The 17,972-nt window shown below is 42.3% G+C and overlaps 1 protein-coding gene across 1 annotated transcript in view; it reads left to right on the forward strand.

The window, feature by feature from the left end:
• Window positions 1–428: 428 nt before the first annotated feature.
• Window positions 429–17,972, forward strand: part of PDXK (pyridoxal kinase) — a 43,900-nt gene continuing 26,356 nt past the window's right edge. The window contains exons 1-2 of the mRNA XM_048955970.1: window positions 429–617; window positions 17,821–17,875. Of these exons, the coding sequence (XP_048811927.1) occupies window positions 525–617; window positions 17,821–17,875 (148 nt within the window). The 5' untranslated portion in view covers window positions 429–524. The remainder of the gene's footprint in view (window positions 618–17,820; window positions 17,876–17,972) is intronic.

The raw sequence follows: 17,972 nt of genomic DNA on the forward strand, positions 1-17,972 counted from the left end.
CTGACACCTGCGTGCTGGCCAGTGTTTGGCAGAGCTATGGGTGCTGGAAGCGTTCATGAGGCACCGAGCGCCTTGTGCTACACAGTGAAGCAATGAAGGTGGCTAGAACAAGGGGTACAGAGCCATGGGCAGCTTGCGCTGCTGGAGAAGGGGCTGTGGGCTCAGCGTGCGGCTGAAGCGTGTGACAACACTGCAGGAGAAGTGGGTGACCGGGTGACACTGGGCTGGCGAGAACCTGCGGGCGTCACCCGGCGCTGACAGCCGCGCACAGCAGACCACCGCCGCAGCCGCCATTTCGGCCGCGCCGCGAGAGGCGGCCCTTAGGCGTCCGCACCGATCGCCTGACAGCCGCGGCTCAGCGCGGCCACAGACCCCCGGCTCTCCCCGCCTCCCTTCCCCGATCAGGGTGACAGGAGGGGCGGGCGAGCGCGTGACGCCGGCGCCCCGCCTCCCGCTGCCGCTTCTGCTGCTCCCGGCGCCGCCGCCGTGTCGGCCCAGCGTGGGCTGGCGGTGGAGCTGCAGTCATGGAGCCGGAGCGCGAGTGCCGGGTGCTGTCCATCCAGAGCCACGTCGTACGCGGCTACGTGGGCAACAAGGCGGCCACCTTTCCCCTGCAGGTGGGTGAGCGCTGCTCGGTGCGGGAGGCTGTGGGTCGGCCTCGTCCTGTCGCGGGCAGTGGGTAAGGTCGGGGGACGGTCGAGCTCCTCGCCGCGGAGCGAAGGAGAGGGGCCGGCGGGTGCCGCTGGCGGGCGGCTGCGGGAGCACCGGCGCGGCGTGCAGGGCGCCAATGTGGGGTCCCGCGCTGAGACCTGTGCTGGCCGGGGGGTGCGCCCCGCGGTGGTGGAGTTTGGCAAAGCTTCGCCCTGCGGGTAGTAGAAGGGCCCCTAAGGGAGTGCGTGAGGCTTGTGTGGGTGTAAGTGAATCTTGTCCTTCCATGACCGTCAGGTGCCGACTTCCTGCTAAGGTCTGGTGGCTGTTGGTGTGCGCTGGGGTGAGCTTTGGTACGTGGCTTGTAAAATGCCTTTATGATACAATCTGGCTGCTTACCATAAAGAGATCCTTGCAGTGATGGGGTTGCATGAAACTTCCAGTTTAAGAATCTCATTGCCATAACACAGTGTTGTGACATGGGTTGTCTGTGCTTTATAAATGCACTTGACTACACACCAGAGATGGTCTGTGCTGATAAATGGTGTGCTTGAGACCAGGCCTGCAACAAGCCACGCATCATGGAATCACAGAATGGTTTGGGTTGGAAGAGAGCTCAAAGGTTTCAACCCCTGCCGTTGGCAGGGCTGCCCCCCACCAGCTCAGGCTGCCCAGGGCCCCATCCAACCTGGCCTTGAGCGCCTCCAGGGATGGAGCACCACAGCTTCTCTGGGCAGCTGTGCCAGCGCCTCGCTCCCTCCAGGGAAAGAATTTCCCTCTGACATCTAACACTTTTAGTTTAAAGTAATTCCCCCAATCCTATTACAGAGTACCCATGTAAAAAGTTGATTTCCCTCAGGTTTGTAATCTCTCTTCAAGTACTAGAAGGCCCAGTGAAGTCTCCAGTGAGCTCTTTCTTCTCCAGGGCTGAACAAGCCCATCTCCATCAGCCTGTCTTTGCAGAAGAGGTGCTCTAGCCCTCTGATTATCTTCATGGCCTCATCTGAACCTGTTCCGGCAGCTCCACTCCTTCTTGTGCTGGGGGCCCCAGGCCTGGATGCAGTACTCCAGGTGGGGTCTCACAAAAGCAGGGCAGAGGGGGACAATAGCTCCGCTTGTCTGCTGGCCACCCCTCTACAGCCCCCTAGCAGCAGCATCAGCCAGCTAAGATGTAAACATATCTTCTGAAAATTAATACATGGTTGGGGTGATGTACACAGGAGATCAACGTCTAGTAGAAAAATCTGTGTGTGTGGAGACCCATACCTGAAAGGCTGTCATGATCTGCAGACCAGCTGTCCGTCCATCTTTTCCCAATGAATAATCTCTAAATTGTGCTCCCATTCCTCTCGCCAGGCCTTTTTTGTGATAGCAGAAAGCTTTGCAGTAATCCTTGTTTCAGAAATGATGAGGCTTTTCAATTTTGGTTTAGAGGATCTCTTTACTGCTCTGTTACTCAGACTTCCTCTGACGTATGAGCCTCTGTATGACTTGACAAGTTGGTCCTTGAAAGTGTCTTTTTTGCTTCTGGACTATGATACAGTTAAATACTATGGTAGTTAAAAAGTGACTTAGAGCTGGTTCTGCATGGGAGATTGTCAGAATTACGCTCTGTTGCTCCTCAGTGTGTAGTGCAGACAGAATTTGCTAGGGTGGAGGAAAAAACAGCTCTCCTATCTCTCCAGGCTGCACTTGGAAATTTGTACGTTGGCAGCCTCTAATTAAGTTGTGCTTACTAGGAAGTTATTTTCACCTTGGTATTGGTGGAAGAGCAGAAGTAGCAAGTTTCCAACAAGTGGAACTTCATTTCCTTTTCCAGGCTGCATGGGGCTGTGGGCATGGCCACCAGTGCTGGAGTTCAAGGAGTATCTGGACAACTCTCTCAGTCGTAGGGTTTGGATTTTGGGTGGTCCTGTGTGGAGTCTGGAGTTGGACTCTATGATCCTTGTAGTGTCCTTTCAACTCAGAGTATTCTATAGCTCTGTAACTTTCCAGAGAAGCAAAGTCTACTCAGCTATGCTTTGAATTATTGTATCAAAAGATTCAATAGCTTTTGCTTGCATGATTTTATTTACCTTTAAAATTTCTGAAGGTGATTCTGAGTTACTCTTAAAGTAGTCCTAAGTTACTTCCCAGTTGTGTAACCTGAATAGCTTTGATATCAGGAAAAGCTTTAGGTTTGTCCAGTATTTACGAATAGTGGTAAAATGAATGTTAGGGAGTTGCTATTGTTAGTTAGGTAACTTGTTTTAATCCAAGGATGTGTCTCCTACTTGACTTGTCATAGTTTTCATGATATGAAATAAAAATAGACATATTCATTACAACACACAACATTCAACATTATGTTACTGTCAGTGTTTTCTTCCCCAGATGGATTTCTTGTTCGTTAATTTTAAATATCATTTTGACTCCCCTTTCCTACTTGACCTTCCAGGTGGGAAAGAATGTGGGTAAGTATGGCAATAAGCAGAGGCTGCGATGCTGGCAAGCAGAGTGAGAGACCTCCACAAACCACAGATTGAATTCACAGAGATGAACATGTTTCTGTTCTGTGGAGGTACCTCATCCTGGTCACCAGGAACATCTCTGTCAGTAGGTGGATTTGAGATTTATATAGGGCACCCATCAGAAAATCAGCACTTGTGAGTGAGTATTTCAGGCTATATGTTCAGTCCTTTGTGCTGCTGTGAGTTTCCAAATAAGTTTGAAAGGGCAAGGAAAAGACAAGGGAAGATCTCAGCTGCTTTGACGTGGGCAGTGGACATGCACCTTTGGTCCACTGGGCTAAGTAATACTGTCTGCAAGCCAGAGGCTGCAGGTTTTTGTTTATGTGTAAGTAACTATCACAGCCAAATCTTGTACTTTGTTTTCTTACTCTGTGTTTGATAATGCTAATGGAACATAATGGTGAGTTTGTTTGCTTGCTTTTGATCTGCCCTAATGCTCACAGAATTTGGGATAATGTTGTCTCTGTTATGATTTAGTTCTTGACTTCCTTTTCCATATCTGTTTACCTTGGAGATGGAACTAAAAGCATGGAGAAATACCATGTGTTGTTTGGCTCTGGCATCTGAAATTGTTTTCCCTGCATTGTATGATGCCACCAAAACAGCTCCTCTAGTACAGAATAAAAAAGCCTTTGGTTTGGTGGTTTCTGTTTCTCTTTTTTAAGTTCATTTATGAAGAATGAAAAGAGCTGTCTCTTTGGGTGTTAATAAAGACAGGTGATTCTCATGTTTCTTAGATTGGTCCTCAGTGATTTTCCTCCACAGACAGTAGGCCTGTGGTTTTAGTTCCTTCTTTATTGTAAGAAGAAATGGTAAAGCAACTTTGGCCAACATAGCTGGTGATTTCTATAGTATTTAAGGATAGTCTCCAACTGCATTGTTCAGACACAGATAGAATTTGCTTGCATGTGATGAGACCAAAATCACTGTAAACCCATTCCTAATGATTATCTGGTGCCATAGCAAAGAGAAGTTTCAGGCTTTTATTTTTTTTTTCTATCTTTTGTTTTGAACAATGTAGTCAAATGTGCCAAGTATTGTACAGGCAAAGAGTAGGAATAGGAGTATTTCTTATTTAAGATGACTGCTTGTTCTGCTTTTCAAAAATTACTTCTATGGCATCAATTATATGAGTCAGAAGAAGGATGAATCAATCAAAGGCCTTTACAGAATAACAATAGGAAATGTATCTACTGGCCAACCCCTGTTTTTGTTGTAGATCAAAGGCTGAAAAAATGAACTCGTCAAAAATAAATGCGAAGAGAAAAGAATACATTTTCTGTTTGTAATGTCCAAAGATTGTCCTAAATGGTTCATCTGAAGCAAGAATTAGGGCTTTACATTCATGTTATGGCCCTTCACTACAAGAAAGACATTGAGGCCCTGAAGTGTGCCCAGAGAAGGGCAGTGAAGCTGTGAAGGATCTGGAGCACAAGTCTGATGGGGTGCAGCTGAGGAAGCTGGGATTGTTCAGTCTGGAGAAGTGGGACTCAAGGGAGAACTTATTGCTCTCTGCAATCACCCAAAAAGAGCTGGGCATGGTGTGATGTGCTGATGGTTAAACTAGGTGATCTTAGAGGGCTTTTCAACCTTAGTGATTCTGTGATACTAATACAATAGAATGATACGCACTAGAAAAACAAATGACATACAAAGTTACTTCTCTAAAATTTCCCTTGTAGTGAATTGTCTCTTTTTATGTTTTATATTTACATCCCAAAATACTGATGATCTTTTCTTGAGGAGCTTCCAACTATATAAGGCAATTGATGTGCATGACACCTGAAGTGCACCAGGAGGATTCACTTGATGGATGATGCGCGCCCCTGCAGAAGCCAGACTAGCACATCATCTTGTAGCTTGGCAGCAGTGGCGTAACTTGTGATAGCAGGTGTTCCTGAGCTGAAATTTGGCTATGCTGAACTACTTGATGTTTTTCAGATGTCTGTTCAGGACTTTGTTGGTGCTAATTCGTCCATGTCTCTGAGCTCCAGTTCTTTAACATCTGCAACAATTAAAAATAGAGCAGGAGAAACAATTTAGTTACAACCTCTAACGTGATTCATTTTAAAAAAACAACTTTCCTCTGGCACTTCTTGCCAGAGGAATGTGTTGGCTTCAGTTAGTGATAGAGCACTTGCTGAAAAATGGTAGAGCCTGCCCTGTGGCACAATGAAAGCCAGAGGTGCAGTTTCTGAGCTGTAGATACAGTGATTTCTGAAAGCAGAAGTGAATGATTTTTCTGGTTGGTGGAACCCTTCCAATCTGATTGCAATTGTTCCCCTTTTCTCCTGTGGGACCAGTAGTACTTTTCAGAAGGGGATATGGGATGGAAATCTCAACCAAGAATGACATAGCCATTATCTTTGCTCTGATGCTTGCCTTAAACGTTCTATTGTTTGTTAACTTATTTGTTTGGAATGAACACTGAATCACTGGTTTTCTTCCTGAATCTTACAGTGCTTTTTTTTGTAGCTCGTTGATGATTCTGTTCCTCGATTTCTGGAAAGTGGAAAGACAATGAAAACAAGCTATAATAGAAACAAATGTTGGATAAATTCTCAATTTCTATATGGTGTCTCCATGTATTTTACAACAGCCTTCCTTCCCAACACTAGCTGGTTCTTCCACCTGTGCTATTTCTCCATCCACGTCAATTCTTCAAGGAAAGTTGTTTTGTGAGACCATGTGGTTAACTGCTCTGAAAAGCCATCCAGGTTATAAATAACCTTTTTTTTTTCCTTCTTTGTCGAGTTATTTATCTCATGAGTCAGTTTTCTGACCCAGTTCACTGCACAGCCCCACAGACAGTTCTTTTTGACGTAACTGTGGCTCAGGGAGAGAACAAGCCCCAGGCTCCTGCACCTGGTATTGACTCCAAAGGAAACATTCCTCAAAGCACACTCTGATCTAAGACATCTGCTTGTTCTGGAGGAATTGGTGAGGATGTTTAACTGTTCTTACAGAAGCTTCATACTTCCCTCATAGTGGCCTGGCTGTGATCTTTACAAATGTGATGCATCTTTCAGGAAGTTGTCCTGTTCTGTTCTTACAGGTATTTGTTATCTTGCAGATTAACATCTAAAGTGGTGGTAGGAGAGTGGGGTCCATTCAGAGTCCACCTAAGAAGGCCAAATGTAGCGTATGTGCTGGGTAAAACAAATCTTCTTTGCAGAATTGCTCCACTTTGAAAGCACATAATGTGCTTGCCAGGTATTGTTAATGGAGTGGCAGCAAGAGAACTAGCTATCCAAAATATGTAAGCAGTAGGATTAAAAATAAAATAAAAATCAGGAGGAAGTAATATGTTGTTGGTTTTTTCTTCTGTGAATCTGATTCAGTAAAGAAAAGATGAGATTAAGTGCATGCCTCAGCACTGTTGCTGCCCGGTGTGTCTGCTTCTCCTAATTAGTTTTTGTAAACTTATTTGTGTAGCACACTGTGCACAATTCCAGTTGGCAAGAGTTTGCAGTAACTAGCATGATGTTTTAGTCAAATTGCATCCAAGTGTAGAAGGAAGTAACATGAAAAGGATGAATCTGAAATGTGCTGTGAACCTGCAGGTTCTATTCTTCAGAAGCATAGATCCGTAGAATCACAAAATGATTTGGTCTGGAAAAGATCTTGAAGACCTTCTGCTAAACCAGGTCTCCCAAATCCCCATTCATCCTTGAAGACCTCCAGGTGTGGGGCATCCACAGCTTCTCTGGGCAACGTCACCACTGTCATTGTGAAGAATTTCTTCCTAATACTGGATCTAAATCTACTCTATTTAAGTTTAAAACTGTTTCCTCCTGTGTTCTGACTTACAGATGAACAGTAACTTCTGCATCTGAAGTCAGTATCAAAATTTACTGTTACCTAGTAAGTAAATCAGGATGTGGGAGGGAAAACATATTTCTTGGAGGGAAGGCAGTTGGGTATTTAAAATACCACCTCGTTCTTCTTCATATGTTTGTTCTTGACTGGAAAGAATAAAGGGAGGAGACAAATATTTCATTGTCTTCCATTACGTTAGCCCTTGTAAATCACTGTCTTGCTCATCCATCGCTTGTTCCCATCAGATGGATAGCGTGACCTCCTGCACATAGGAAAGTTAATTGAGCATCTGTGCTACGAATCCTCTGACTCTGAGTTGGGTTGATCCCAAAGTGAACTGGTGTAATGCATAGAGTAATACTGATGGGCTCATACATCTTGAAGGCACAGGAGGTTATTTGTTTGAGTAAGCTTGAATGAATTTTTTTTGGAATATTTGAAAAGGCAGCTCACAGTATTTTTTGCCAAGGACATGACCATTGTTGCTCCTGAAGAGCCTTCAGGACTAATTTGTGACCTCAAGGAGAATGGCTTTATACCTGGCACTCTCCTGGAAGTTGTAATGAAGTCTCTGGGCAGTGTTTCAGATCCTGAATTTGTAAAACTCATGAAGACCAAATTAGACCTAAAAGGACTGGACATAGTATTGCTAGGCCTCTTTCTGTCAGGATTTCCACTTGAACCAGACTCTGGAGTTTCAGTCATTCACTATTTACCCCTACAGTAGACTGAAGCAATTCAATTACAGCAACAAAAGTCATGGGTAGAAGGTTCAGCAGTTGTTACAGGTTATGAAGAACCAACGCTGCAGACAGATGATACTCCTGTAAAATGCTGCTTGCAAGCCATATACAGAATTGCTGTGGACTCCAGATGAATCTCCTTTTTTGAACTTATGTGTTTGGTATGAACCCATGAGAAAAATGCCAAAATAATACCGTTCTCTTGCTGTGAGGGTGAGCAGTTCTAACTGGGTAGCTTGTTTTGATGTTTGTGATTTTTGTATTGGTAGGCTTTGTGTATTGTATTGTGTATTTTGTGTGGGTTTTTATAAGGTGTCTCTTTTTTAGTATCAGGAACTGTCCAAACACCATGTATTGTATCTGTTACAGCCTTTCCTGTGTTTCTGATGCCTGCCTCCATGACTTCTTAACTTTTTCTCAAGGTCATATGCTGTACATTTTTTTTAAAATTGGTTGTTATTTAATGATCTGTTTTTAATTCTAGAATTTGAAGTGGCCTGTTTGGTACCTGGCTCTGCATTAATGAATCATCAGCAATTACCTCCAGCACCTCTGTTTCTAAGCCAGCTTATGTGCTTTTGTATTTTTCTCTTGGCAAAATATCTCTAGTGCCTTCATGATTTGCAGCACTTTGTCAAATGCTGTACTAAAATACAGCTCTGTTATACCTACAGAGTTCCTGTTATTTACTTGGTAAGTTCAGAGAGAGAAAAGAAGGTTGGGTTAGTCAATAGTGATTTTAGTTCGGTTTATCAGCCCACGCCAGCCATTGTTCCTGCTTCACTAATTGCCTTTTCCCCACGTTCCTTTTCCCAAACTGAACTTGTTTTCTAATTTTCTCTATCCAGTACAATGTGTGTTTTGTGATTCTGTAGCAAATGTAAGGAGAGCAATTAAGTGAAAGAGCTGGCACACAGCCAGATGCAAGCCACAACTGGAAAAACCTTTCTCTCTCTCCTGCTCTGAATTAGTTTGATTGCAGAAATTCAGCCTTTTAAGCTATGTTTATGTTCCAAGAAGTGGTGTTCACTGGAATGACAGTGATGGCCACAGAAGACAAATTTCCAAAAGCTTGTACACGAGTGTCCAACGTTTTGACTTCCCTGGGCTGCACTGAGTGAAGAGAGATTGTCTTGGGCTGATTATCTGTAGGTTGCGCCAAAAGTAATGCCTCCTATTTATCTCCATGGAAAATAAACTGATACAAAGAGCATGATCACCCTGATAGAGCAAATTCTCAGCTACAAAACAACATTTTTATCATAGTCACCACCCCGGATGTGTTTAAAAACCGTTTGGATGTGGTGCTCAGGGACAAGATTTAGTGGAGGGTTGTTAGAGTTAGGGTAGTATGATTAGGCTGTGGTTGGATTCGATGATCTTCAAGGTCTTTTCCAACCTGAGTGATTCTATGATTCAGTGATTAGCCCTGTGCCTTTTTTGCCAGCAGTGAACAAGAGCCTGCATGCCATGCTCATAAAAATCTGCCCCAGCCATAGTGACCCACTGTCACTGTTGCACAGCCGCCATGGTGGCGGGGGGCACTGGGCAACCACAGTGCAGGCTGTGCTGGGCTCGGCTGCATGCATCCTGTGGGCAGTGCGTTGGGCATGCCTCATGTAGGGCATAAGCTTCTGCCTATGTATGAGAACCTTTGGGAGACAGTAAGTACTTCAGAGTGTATTGTGTCTTGATGCAGAGGCTTTCTTACTGGAAAGTAGTACCCCCATTGCTTAGCAGAAGGAAAAGGAAGAACAACGCAACCAACTCAGCTTGTTTGACGTGGTAATTTTAACCGTGGCATTAATGTTAATGCTGTTAATGACTTTAATTTAAACTCAGTTTTAATATAGCTGAAAAAAAAATAATAGGTGAATGGTTTTGATTTATATGGTACTGGAGTTTTGTAAACAAACGCAGTTATTACTGACTAATTCAGGTTGTGATCTGTGCACATACTGTGCTAACTCAGCAGTCTGTGTACATCCTGCAAGATTTCTTGAAAATTCTTCATTAATTCTGTCTACCCCAGTGTTGGTAACCAGTTTTTTTTAAGTGTGTCTTTACACTATAAAACCTGTACAGAAAATCCTAACTTTATAAACCCATATATGTATTTTGTTACCAGCAGTAAAGCCATCTGTGAGCTAAATGTGATTGAGTGAGAGGTCCTCTGAAAGAAAATGTGACCATAGAGAGGGGCTCTTTGAGACTTTGGTTAATTTTCTGGTCTGTCTGCAATAAAGGCCACCTGCAGTTAATCAGATGTGCTTTGTGCAGTCCTGAGTGAGGCAGCTTTTGCATTTAGTACCTACATGTTGGTTCTCATGGGTTGGTGGGTCGTGTTTTTCAGGTGCTTTCCACTTGCGTGGAGCGCAGACCAGTCTGTTAATGCACCCATCCACTTTTGCTTCTTGTGTGGCCCAAAACGATTTGTTCAAATGCCTTATGCCACTTGGTGTTGAATTTCCTTATGTTAACTGTACTTGTGGAGGCAAAGAAGACTGTAATTAGGCGCTTATTAAATATTTGTTAATTAAAATCTGTAGCCGTAGCTAAGATGTTTGTGTTGGCGTGAACTCCACATTCTTAGGCTTAATAAAAATGTGTATATATGTTTGTATTTGTATATATACATTTGATATGTAGGATTCCCTCTTAAATATTCATGTTTGTTCTTTAAAATGACACTCTGCATATAAAGTAATACAAAGCAAGTATTACTCCATTACTTTGAAGGCTTAACTGGCTCTTGAATTTGAGGACATTGTTTTCCCTTCTTGTAAAGCCCATGGGCTTGTCGTGTACTTCCAGTAACTACTGAAAATTAAGCACTATGTTTTGTTCTGAATATAGTGGAAGGATTTCATTGAAAGCCAATGTTTTCTGTGGAAAAATAGAAGGTTGATAAATTTGATGTAGTTTACTGCAGCAGCAGATGACTGCAGGCGGCTGAATAATGAAGTACAATACCATAGGTATGATACAGCCCTGTACAGACATTGCAGCACACAGATGGAGGATGTATAGTGCAGTGTGCTTGAGTCTGAACATCATAAATTTCTCAGGCACAGAAGGGACCAAGGTCTTGTTCCAAGCTGTATTCTTAGTGTGGGAGGAACGAGGTGTTGGCTTATCACATCTGAGGTCAATTGATGCTGACTAAAGCAGGCAGGTTTGTAAAGTGATGGTGCCATTTCTTATTCACTGTTGGCAGATAATATTGTTTCAAATGAATGGGATGAGTGTTCTGCTCATCTCCTAGTGCTTTAGGGAGGGAAATGTTCAGTGTTTGGAACAGCATTTATTTTTCACAACTTCTGTCACTGAAATCTGTAGTAGTGCTGTGTTTAAGATAGCATGATGAGTCTTCCATATGTCTTCCACATCCCTAGAAGGCAGCACAGTGGTTAGAAAGGGTTTGGAAATATAAAATGATTTAGAGGTTAGATTGTGATGATCTTGTTTTGCTTTACAACTTGCCAGTATGGATGAGGGGCCCAGCAACTGAGAAACCCTCCAATAGCACGAGCAGTTTGTTTGAACCGGGAGGAGGAGTGTGTACACACAAATGTCTGAACACACTGTACTCTTTCAGAACTGGTTTAAAACCACATCCCAGCTTCTGTCACGTTTCCTCGCTTTTCAGCCTCTCCACAAGAATATTTTATCTGCAGAGCCAATCATTTAAGTTGAGGCAACAGATTTTTGTGAAGTATGGTGGGTCAGACTGCTTGCTAATGTGCAATAAGGTTGCCTCCCCATCACTTCTAAGTGAAAGCAGTGTGACCTAACTGGGTTTCATGACTTGGTAAGTGTATGGGAACTGCTGAGTCACGGCCTGAACCTCTGATTGATCACCTGAGGCGAGCACTGAGTTGGCCACAGGAGCACAGGTGAAGGCAATTCACCTGTGCTGCAGGAAGGGGTGGAACCTGGCTGCACCTCTCCTAGACCTATTGAAGAGCTGGCTACCAGAGGGGAAGGATCTCTTCTGGAGATCTGTTCTGCTGGTGTTTTGTGAGTGAGCCCAGGGTAGGGGTAAGCCTTCTATTTATTCTCTTTCGTTATCATAGTCTGCTTTGCCAACTCTCTTGTTTATTTTGTGATTATGATGTCCTAATATTCTTTGATTATACAGTGAGTCATTCCTAGGCATCCCAAACTTTTAGTCGTCAGGTTGGAAAGCAGCTGAAATTAATGACTGTTTCTGATAATGGACCTGATTGTAGAACTAGATGAACTTAAATGTCCCTTCCAACCCAAAATATTCTATGATTCTGTGATCTTGCCCAAGACAGGAAAACAAATTAGTAGTATGATTCATTAAAAGGAATTCTGCATTTATTTCACCAAGTACCTTTTTAGGCCCCGTCTGGATGGATTTGATTCAGTTATCTAGTCTGTGCTAACCTTCTTACTGTTCTTAATACTTCTACTTGAGTCTAACTCATCACTCATCTGTTACCATCCATTGGCACAAATGATAGGGTATTTGCTTTGGTGATTCATCATTTAAATGTTCACTGAAACAATCACCCTTTTTATTTTCCATAAGGTTCACTTATAAACTGAATATCTTGTTAAGTGGAAGTGCTGAAGTACGAGGGAATTATGTGTTATATAATAATGCAGCATTTAATATGAGAAGAACTAGATGCATTCAAGTTGAATCCTCCTTTCAAAAATGGAGTCCAAAAGGCTTGCTTTGAGAATCTGGTTAACATAATCTAATTAGCAGAATTCATCATCATGGAACTATAGAATTCTCCTAGTTAGCAGTCTTCTCCTTTCTTCCTAGCCAGTGCCATTTTCTTGCATCCCCCTGGGAAATAAACTAATCTTTTAGAGATGTGAGCAAACAGTTTGCGTAGTGAGATTTTCACCTGTGGCGCATTTCAAGCTCTGATCTGAATGTGAAACTCTTAATTGTGCATAAAAGAAATGAGATACTTTACGTTCCCATTCGCGTGAATGTGAGCTTCATTTACAGCCCTGACTTAAATATCTTTCCCTGGATTTGTGGTTTATAGGATCACGTGGATTAATTGATTTCACTATGTTCTTCTATATGATAAAGCTTATATATTCCAAAGTCAAGAGCTTTGAGGCAACTGGAGACAGTGGATGAAGGTTTCTGTTTTGCTTCATGAAATACAGGTGACAACCTGTGAACATTTGTCAAGAAGAATCATGTTTACATAACCTTGTATAATCATTTTTTTTCTTCACACTGCTTTTCCTTCTTATGCCTTTTGCTTATTGTTCTGGATTTTTCCTTTCACACGAGCTGCAGCACTGCTTTGTTGTTTCAGTTTCAAACCTTAGAATGAGATCACACTGGAGGCGTAAACCCATTGGCCAAGGAGGGTAATAAGTACAGATGATATTGCAGAGTAGAGAGATATTTTTAATTGAATTTTAGCCTAGCAGAACTAGGTCATTATTCTCTAAAATTGCTGAAATTAAGTACTAATTAAAGTATTCAAGTTTAATTGGTCAGTTGCTCATTTAACAACAAAGGACACTGTGTCTTCACTGACAAAGCCAGCATGGTTAATAGTATAAACATTATGTGCCACTGGTTTTTGTCCTTATAGCCAAAGCTGTACAACAGGTAAAGCTTTTTGTGTGCAGACCGTGTTGGTCAGAGCTTGTCCTCGTGAGTCTTGTAGGTCTCCAAAGATAGTGGTTCCATGGCCTCTCTCTCAGCCACCTGTACAACTCATGTTCTCTCAGTATGTGTATGCAACACATTGGGAATAGTTTGTTTTGCTATTTTTCCAATATTTAGTTCCCAGGGAAACAATCAAACTTAGTTCAGTGTAGAAGTAAATCACATGACAGGTTTCCTTTTGCATGCTTCAGAGATTGAAGATTTTTTTTTCTACTTCTTTAAACTGGATGCAAAAAAAAAAAAAAGGAGAAAGAGGACTTCAATAATACTTTAAAATGTGATGCTTTTGAGTATGCTTTTTTTTTTTCCTCTAGATTTTCAGCTCTAGATAAGAATGGTAACCAAATTGTATGTAGAATCAGCTACAGTAACAGCTATTAGCATTTTTTAAAAGCATTTCTCAGAGTAAATAAAATTATTAAATGAGTATTTAAATTAGTCTTTACTCTGTGGCAAAGCTAATCTTGGAAGCTAACAGTTCTCTGTCTCAAATGGTATTAACAATCATATAGCAAATAGGATTAGGAGCTTAAAATGGTTTCTTTTGTCTTTAGACTGTCGGTACAGAGTGTGGATAATACAAATAGAAAATAAAGTTTAGCAATCGTTAAAACAGAATTTAAGATGCTGCATTTGCTTCAGAATCTTTTTCTGTTGTTGAAGTCATGATTTTCTGTAACATAGCTTTCCTTATCTTCTGTTTTGACAGTTTCCCCCTTACACAAGAGACACAACTTTGACCTCTTGAAAGAAACATGGATTTGTGGTCTTTCATTTCTCATGGTCTTGGTTACTTGTTCTTGGCAGTGAAGGACTGGCATGTTTTATGTGTGTATGGCTGAAATGTTTTCTAACAGGGAAAGGAAGGCAGAAGGTACAACTTAAACAACGCTCTAACTCCTAACTCACCAAGAAATGCATAAACGTCAGCATACCCAAAAGATAATGAGAAAGAGTTCAGCCTCATTTGATCTCCTGGGTAATGTCGGAGTACGTGTTTCATGGCAACTGTTTCTTCTAGTGCATTCTACTCCTGTGTGTGTATTTTGAGTTAATCTTCCAGATATTTTCCTGAAATCTGTCATACAGATCTGCCAGCCATGCCTTCCAAATGCAAAACTTCTCTATTTTTGGTGTTTTGTGATTTGTTTTTAGAAATGCAATAGTTCTGCCTCCTTTGGTGAAGATACTAAGAAGCTGTTGGAATTGCCCATTTTCTTCTGAGACTTGTGTGTCGTGATACAGGCCACATTAGTTAGATGTCTTAAGAAGAACGCTGTTTGACATGTGCTTAGTCTGAGAGGAAGTCAGTTATCTTCTTCCCTTGAAGTGCGCTTATCATCCTTACCCAAACAGGCTTTGGGTTTAGATTCGCTCAGGATTTGCAGCTCTGTGGGCAAACGATATTTATGCAGACTGACAGCAGGAGGAGGGGATGGAAAGAGGAAGTGATCGCTGCTGGAGGGCCTACAAGAGCCCAGGTTGTCTGAAAACAGAGATAAAGATGTGCCTCTCTGGCAACTGCAGCCTGGACGCTTGCAAAGTGTCTGCTGTCATCTGTGTTAGGACCATGAGGATAGTCAGAGGGCTGGGGCACCTGTCCTACAAAGACAGGTGGAGGGAGCTGGGCTTGTTCAGCCTGGGGAGTTGAGGGCTTTGGGGAGGCCTCATTGTGGCCTTCCTGTACTTGAAGGGAGCTTATAAACAGGAGAGAGACCAACTTTTTACATGAACAGAGAGTGATAAAACAAGGGGATAGCTTTAGTCTAAAACAGGGAAGACTGACGACATGTCAGGGAAAATTTCCACTGAGAAGGTGATGAGATGCTTACACAGCTGCCCAGAGAAGCTGTGGTGCTCCATCCCTGGAGGCGCTCAAGGCCAGGTTGGATGGGGCCCTGGGCAGCCTGAGCTGGTGGGAGGCAGCCCTGCCCACGGCAGGGGTTGGAAATAAATGATCTTTGAAGTCCCTCCACTCCAAGCCATTCTGTGGTTCTGTGATCTCTAAAACCTGAGGCAGGACCATCAGTTCGGGACCCTTATTACAGGGGAAAGCAGGAAGCAACAGCAGGTGTGGACTACTTACAAGCTAGTGTATAGAAAAGTAATAAATTAAGAATTATTGTGCATTTTTTAATATGTTCATTCATTGCTCTAATTGAATACTATCTGAAGGTGTTGGCTCAGATGTAGCCTAATTGAACATGGGGGGATTTCATTCAGTTTATGTACACTGAGGTGAGAGGAACATATGCATGAATACACACACAGAAAAGTGACAGTTTTAAGGCCCAAAAGTTGGGTTGGTTTGAGAATGCAAGATTGATATGCAAAAAATTCAGGAAACAGCGGGAACATGATGTGTCAGCAGGTGTGAATTGAAACCATCTCAGTAAAGGCATTTGTCACTCTGATGGAAGTGGCCAAGTGGCACATGTGGCTTCTGCTGTATTTATCAGGCTGAGCATAGAGACAGCTGCACTCTTCAGCGAACCATGATAAACCATTACTGACCTGAATTTGTTCCCTGCTGACTGAACACTACAAAACTACTGTGTGGATCTGCCTTTGAAGTTATCCGCCATCCAACCTATGGGTTAGTAAATCGTAGAATGGCTTAGGCTGGAGGGGACCTTAAGATTGTCTAGTTTCAGTTCCCCCGTAAATCTTAGTAAGTCTGTTCTAGAGTGCCAGATGTTAAGTAGTTGGAGGTGTGTGATGTAAGTAGTGCATGGGAATGGATTCATTTGCAGTTATTGCCAAGATGATGGAAGGCAATTAGAACTTAGGCCTGTTCTTTACAGGGAGAATTGAACACTGGATAAGGGATGTTTGTAGAGGCAGTTCTCTCATTCATGTCTTTGGAGAGCATGTGCAGATATCAGGGTTAAAGTCCTAACAGTATTGCCATGTTCTCATACTGTTAATTTTTCTGTGCTTAGAAATAAATCTACCAAGAGGAACTGGAGAAGAGTAAAAGAAGAGAAGAGTTTTAACTCGATTAGGCCACAAGCCACCACTGTGCTTATCATTAATGCAAGATTACTTAGTTGTTTAGTTAAGAATGAACAGAAACCTTGATTAAATATTGGAAATGGGAACTTACTGTGTGAAGACCTGTGTATTCTCTGAGCTGTAGTGTGGCAGAAATGCGATGCCTGCAGGCAAAAGGAACTCTTCATGGCAGCACGTACCTCTATCTCTGTATAATGGTGCAGGATTTGAAAGAAAAGGTTGGTACTTAATGGCTTTATGTGAGAAAGAAAGTACATGCACTGAGGAAATCTCTCTCCTACAGTCCACCCAGAGATTTTTAATGCATGTGAAGGAGTTGCCTTTGTGATGAAAAGGGAGAAATGTGCTGTGGAGTGGAAAAAAAAACGTGACTGGCAAAAGCCTCTTCCATTCACTCCCCCTCCTCAGCAAATTGCCTGAAAATGGATCATAAACAGCACTGCATCATTACTATTATCTCCTGCTATGACTCACTGAGCTGTATATAGCAGCTCTTCTTTTGAGGAGAATTCTTACTCAGAGCAAGTAGGCTGTGCAAGCAAATACAAAATGTCAGACTGTTATGTCACTGCTGCATTAGAATGTCTCTCATTGCAGATAACAGTGTCTAAAAATGGCTTCATAGGGAGTAGTCCCTATCTCTATTAAACAGGTATTGTCAGGTTAATAATCCTCATTAGTTTTTTCCTGATTTGGTACTCTTATTTTCATGAGCAACAGGGATGCATTTCTTAATTGCACTAGCAAATTAGTTCAAGAATTTGACTTGCTGGTAATGCAAGGTAGCAGATGGGTTTGGTGCGTGCCTTCTTTTTAGTTTGTCTTTTTTAAAGCTTGTTCCCTTTGATTGCCTAATTATTCCCCAAATTAATTATCTGGGATTTCTTTCTGTTCTTTTAGAACTAACCTGTAAAGAGTCTGTTTGTAAAATCCAAGTGTGTCTCATCATGTTGATCTGTTGATTCTTCCATCCTCCTTTTAGAAAGGTTGGCTTTCTGAAATACGAACAGCATCCTCCCTCCATATTTTGCATTCCCTTAGTACCTTGAAATTCAGACTGCTTTTCTTAGCAAGGAAGGCCAGCCAAGGCGTTCCTCAAAGCTGCCACGATTGGTGCTGATTGGGAAAACTTCTCTGTCCTTATCCCCAGATGAACTCTTGAGGATTCAGAGCTCTGTTTTGCTGATGTTGGTGCCAATGTCAGTCTTTTTCCATATCCTGTTGTGCACCAAATTACTGCATTGTTTGTTTATGTTGCGTGTATGTTGACTCAGCTTTGACTTTGAGACAGCACTAAAGGATTTTAAAATATGTACTAGGAAATAAGGATGCTGCCTTATATTTTGTGGTATTGGTAACATTGGCAAAGCTGTATCAGTAAAAGAAATACTCCTATGTTTTCTTACAGGTTTTGGGATTCGAAGTTGACACAGTGAACTCAGTCCAGTTTTCAAACCACACAGGTAAAAAATTTATGTCCATCTTAAGATGCTGCTGCTCAGGGATTTCAGTTGTACTTAATACGTGTGTCAGCTCAGCAAGTAACTGTGGAAAGGAGTT

This window comes from Lagopus muta, chromosome 1 (genome assembly GCF_023343835.1).
Source record: "Lagopus muta isolate bLagMut1 chromosome 1, bLagMut1 primary, whole genome shotgun sequence".
In the NCBI taxonomy this organism is placed as follows: domain Eukaryota; kingdom Metazoa; phylum Chordata; class Aves; order Galliformes; family Phasianidae; genus Lagopus; species Lagopus muta.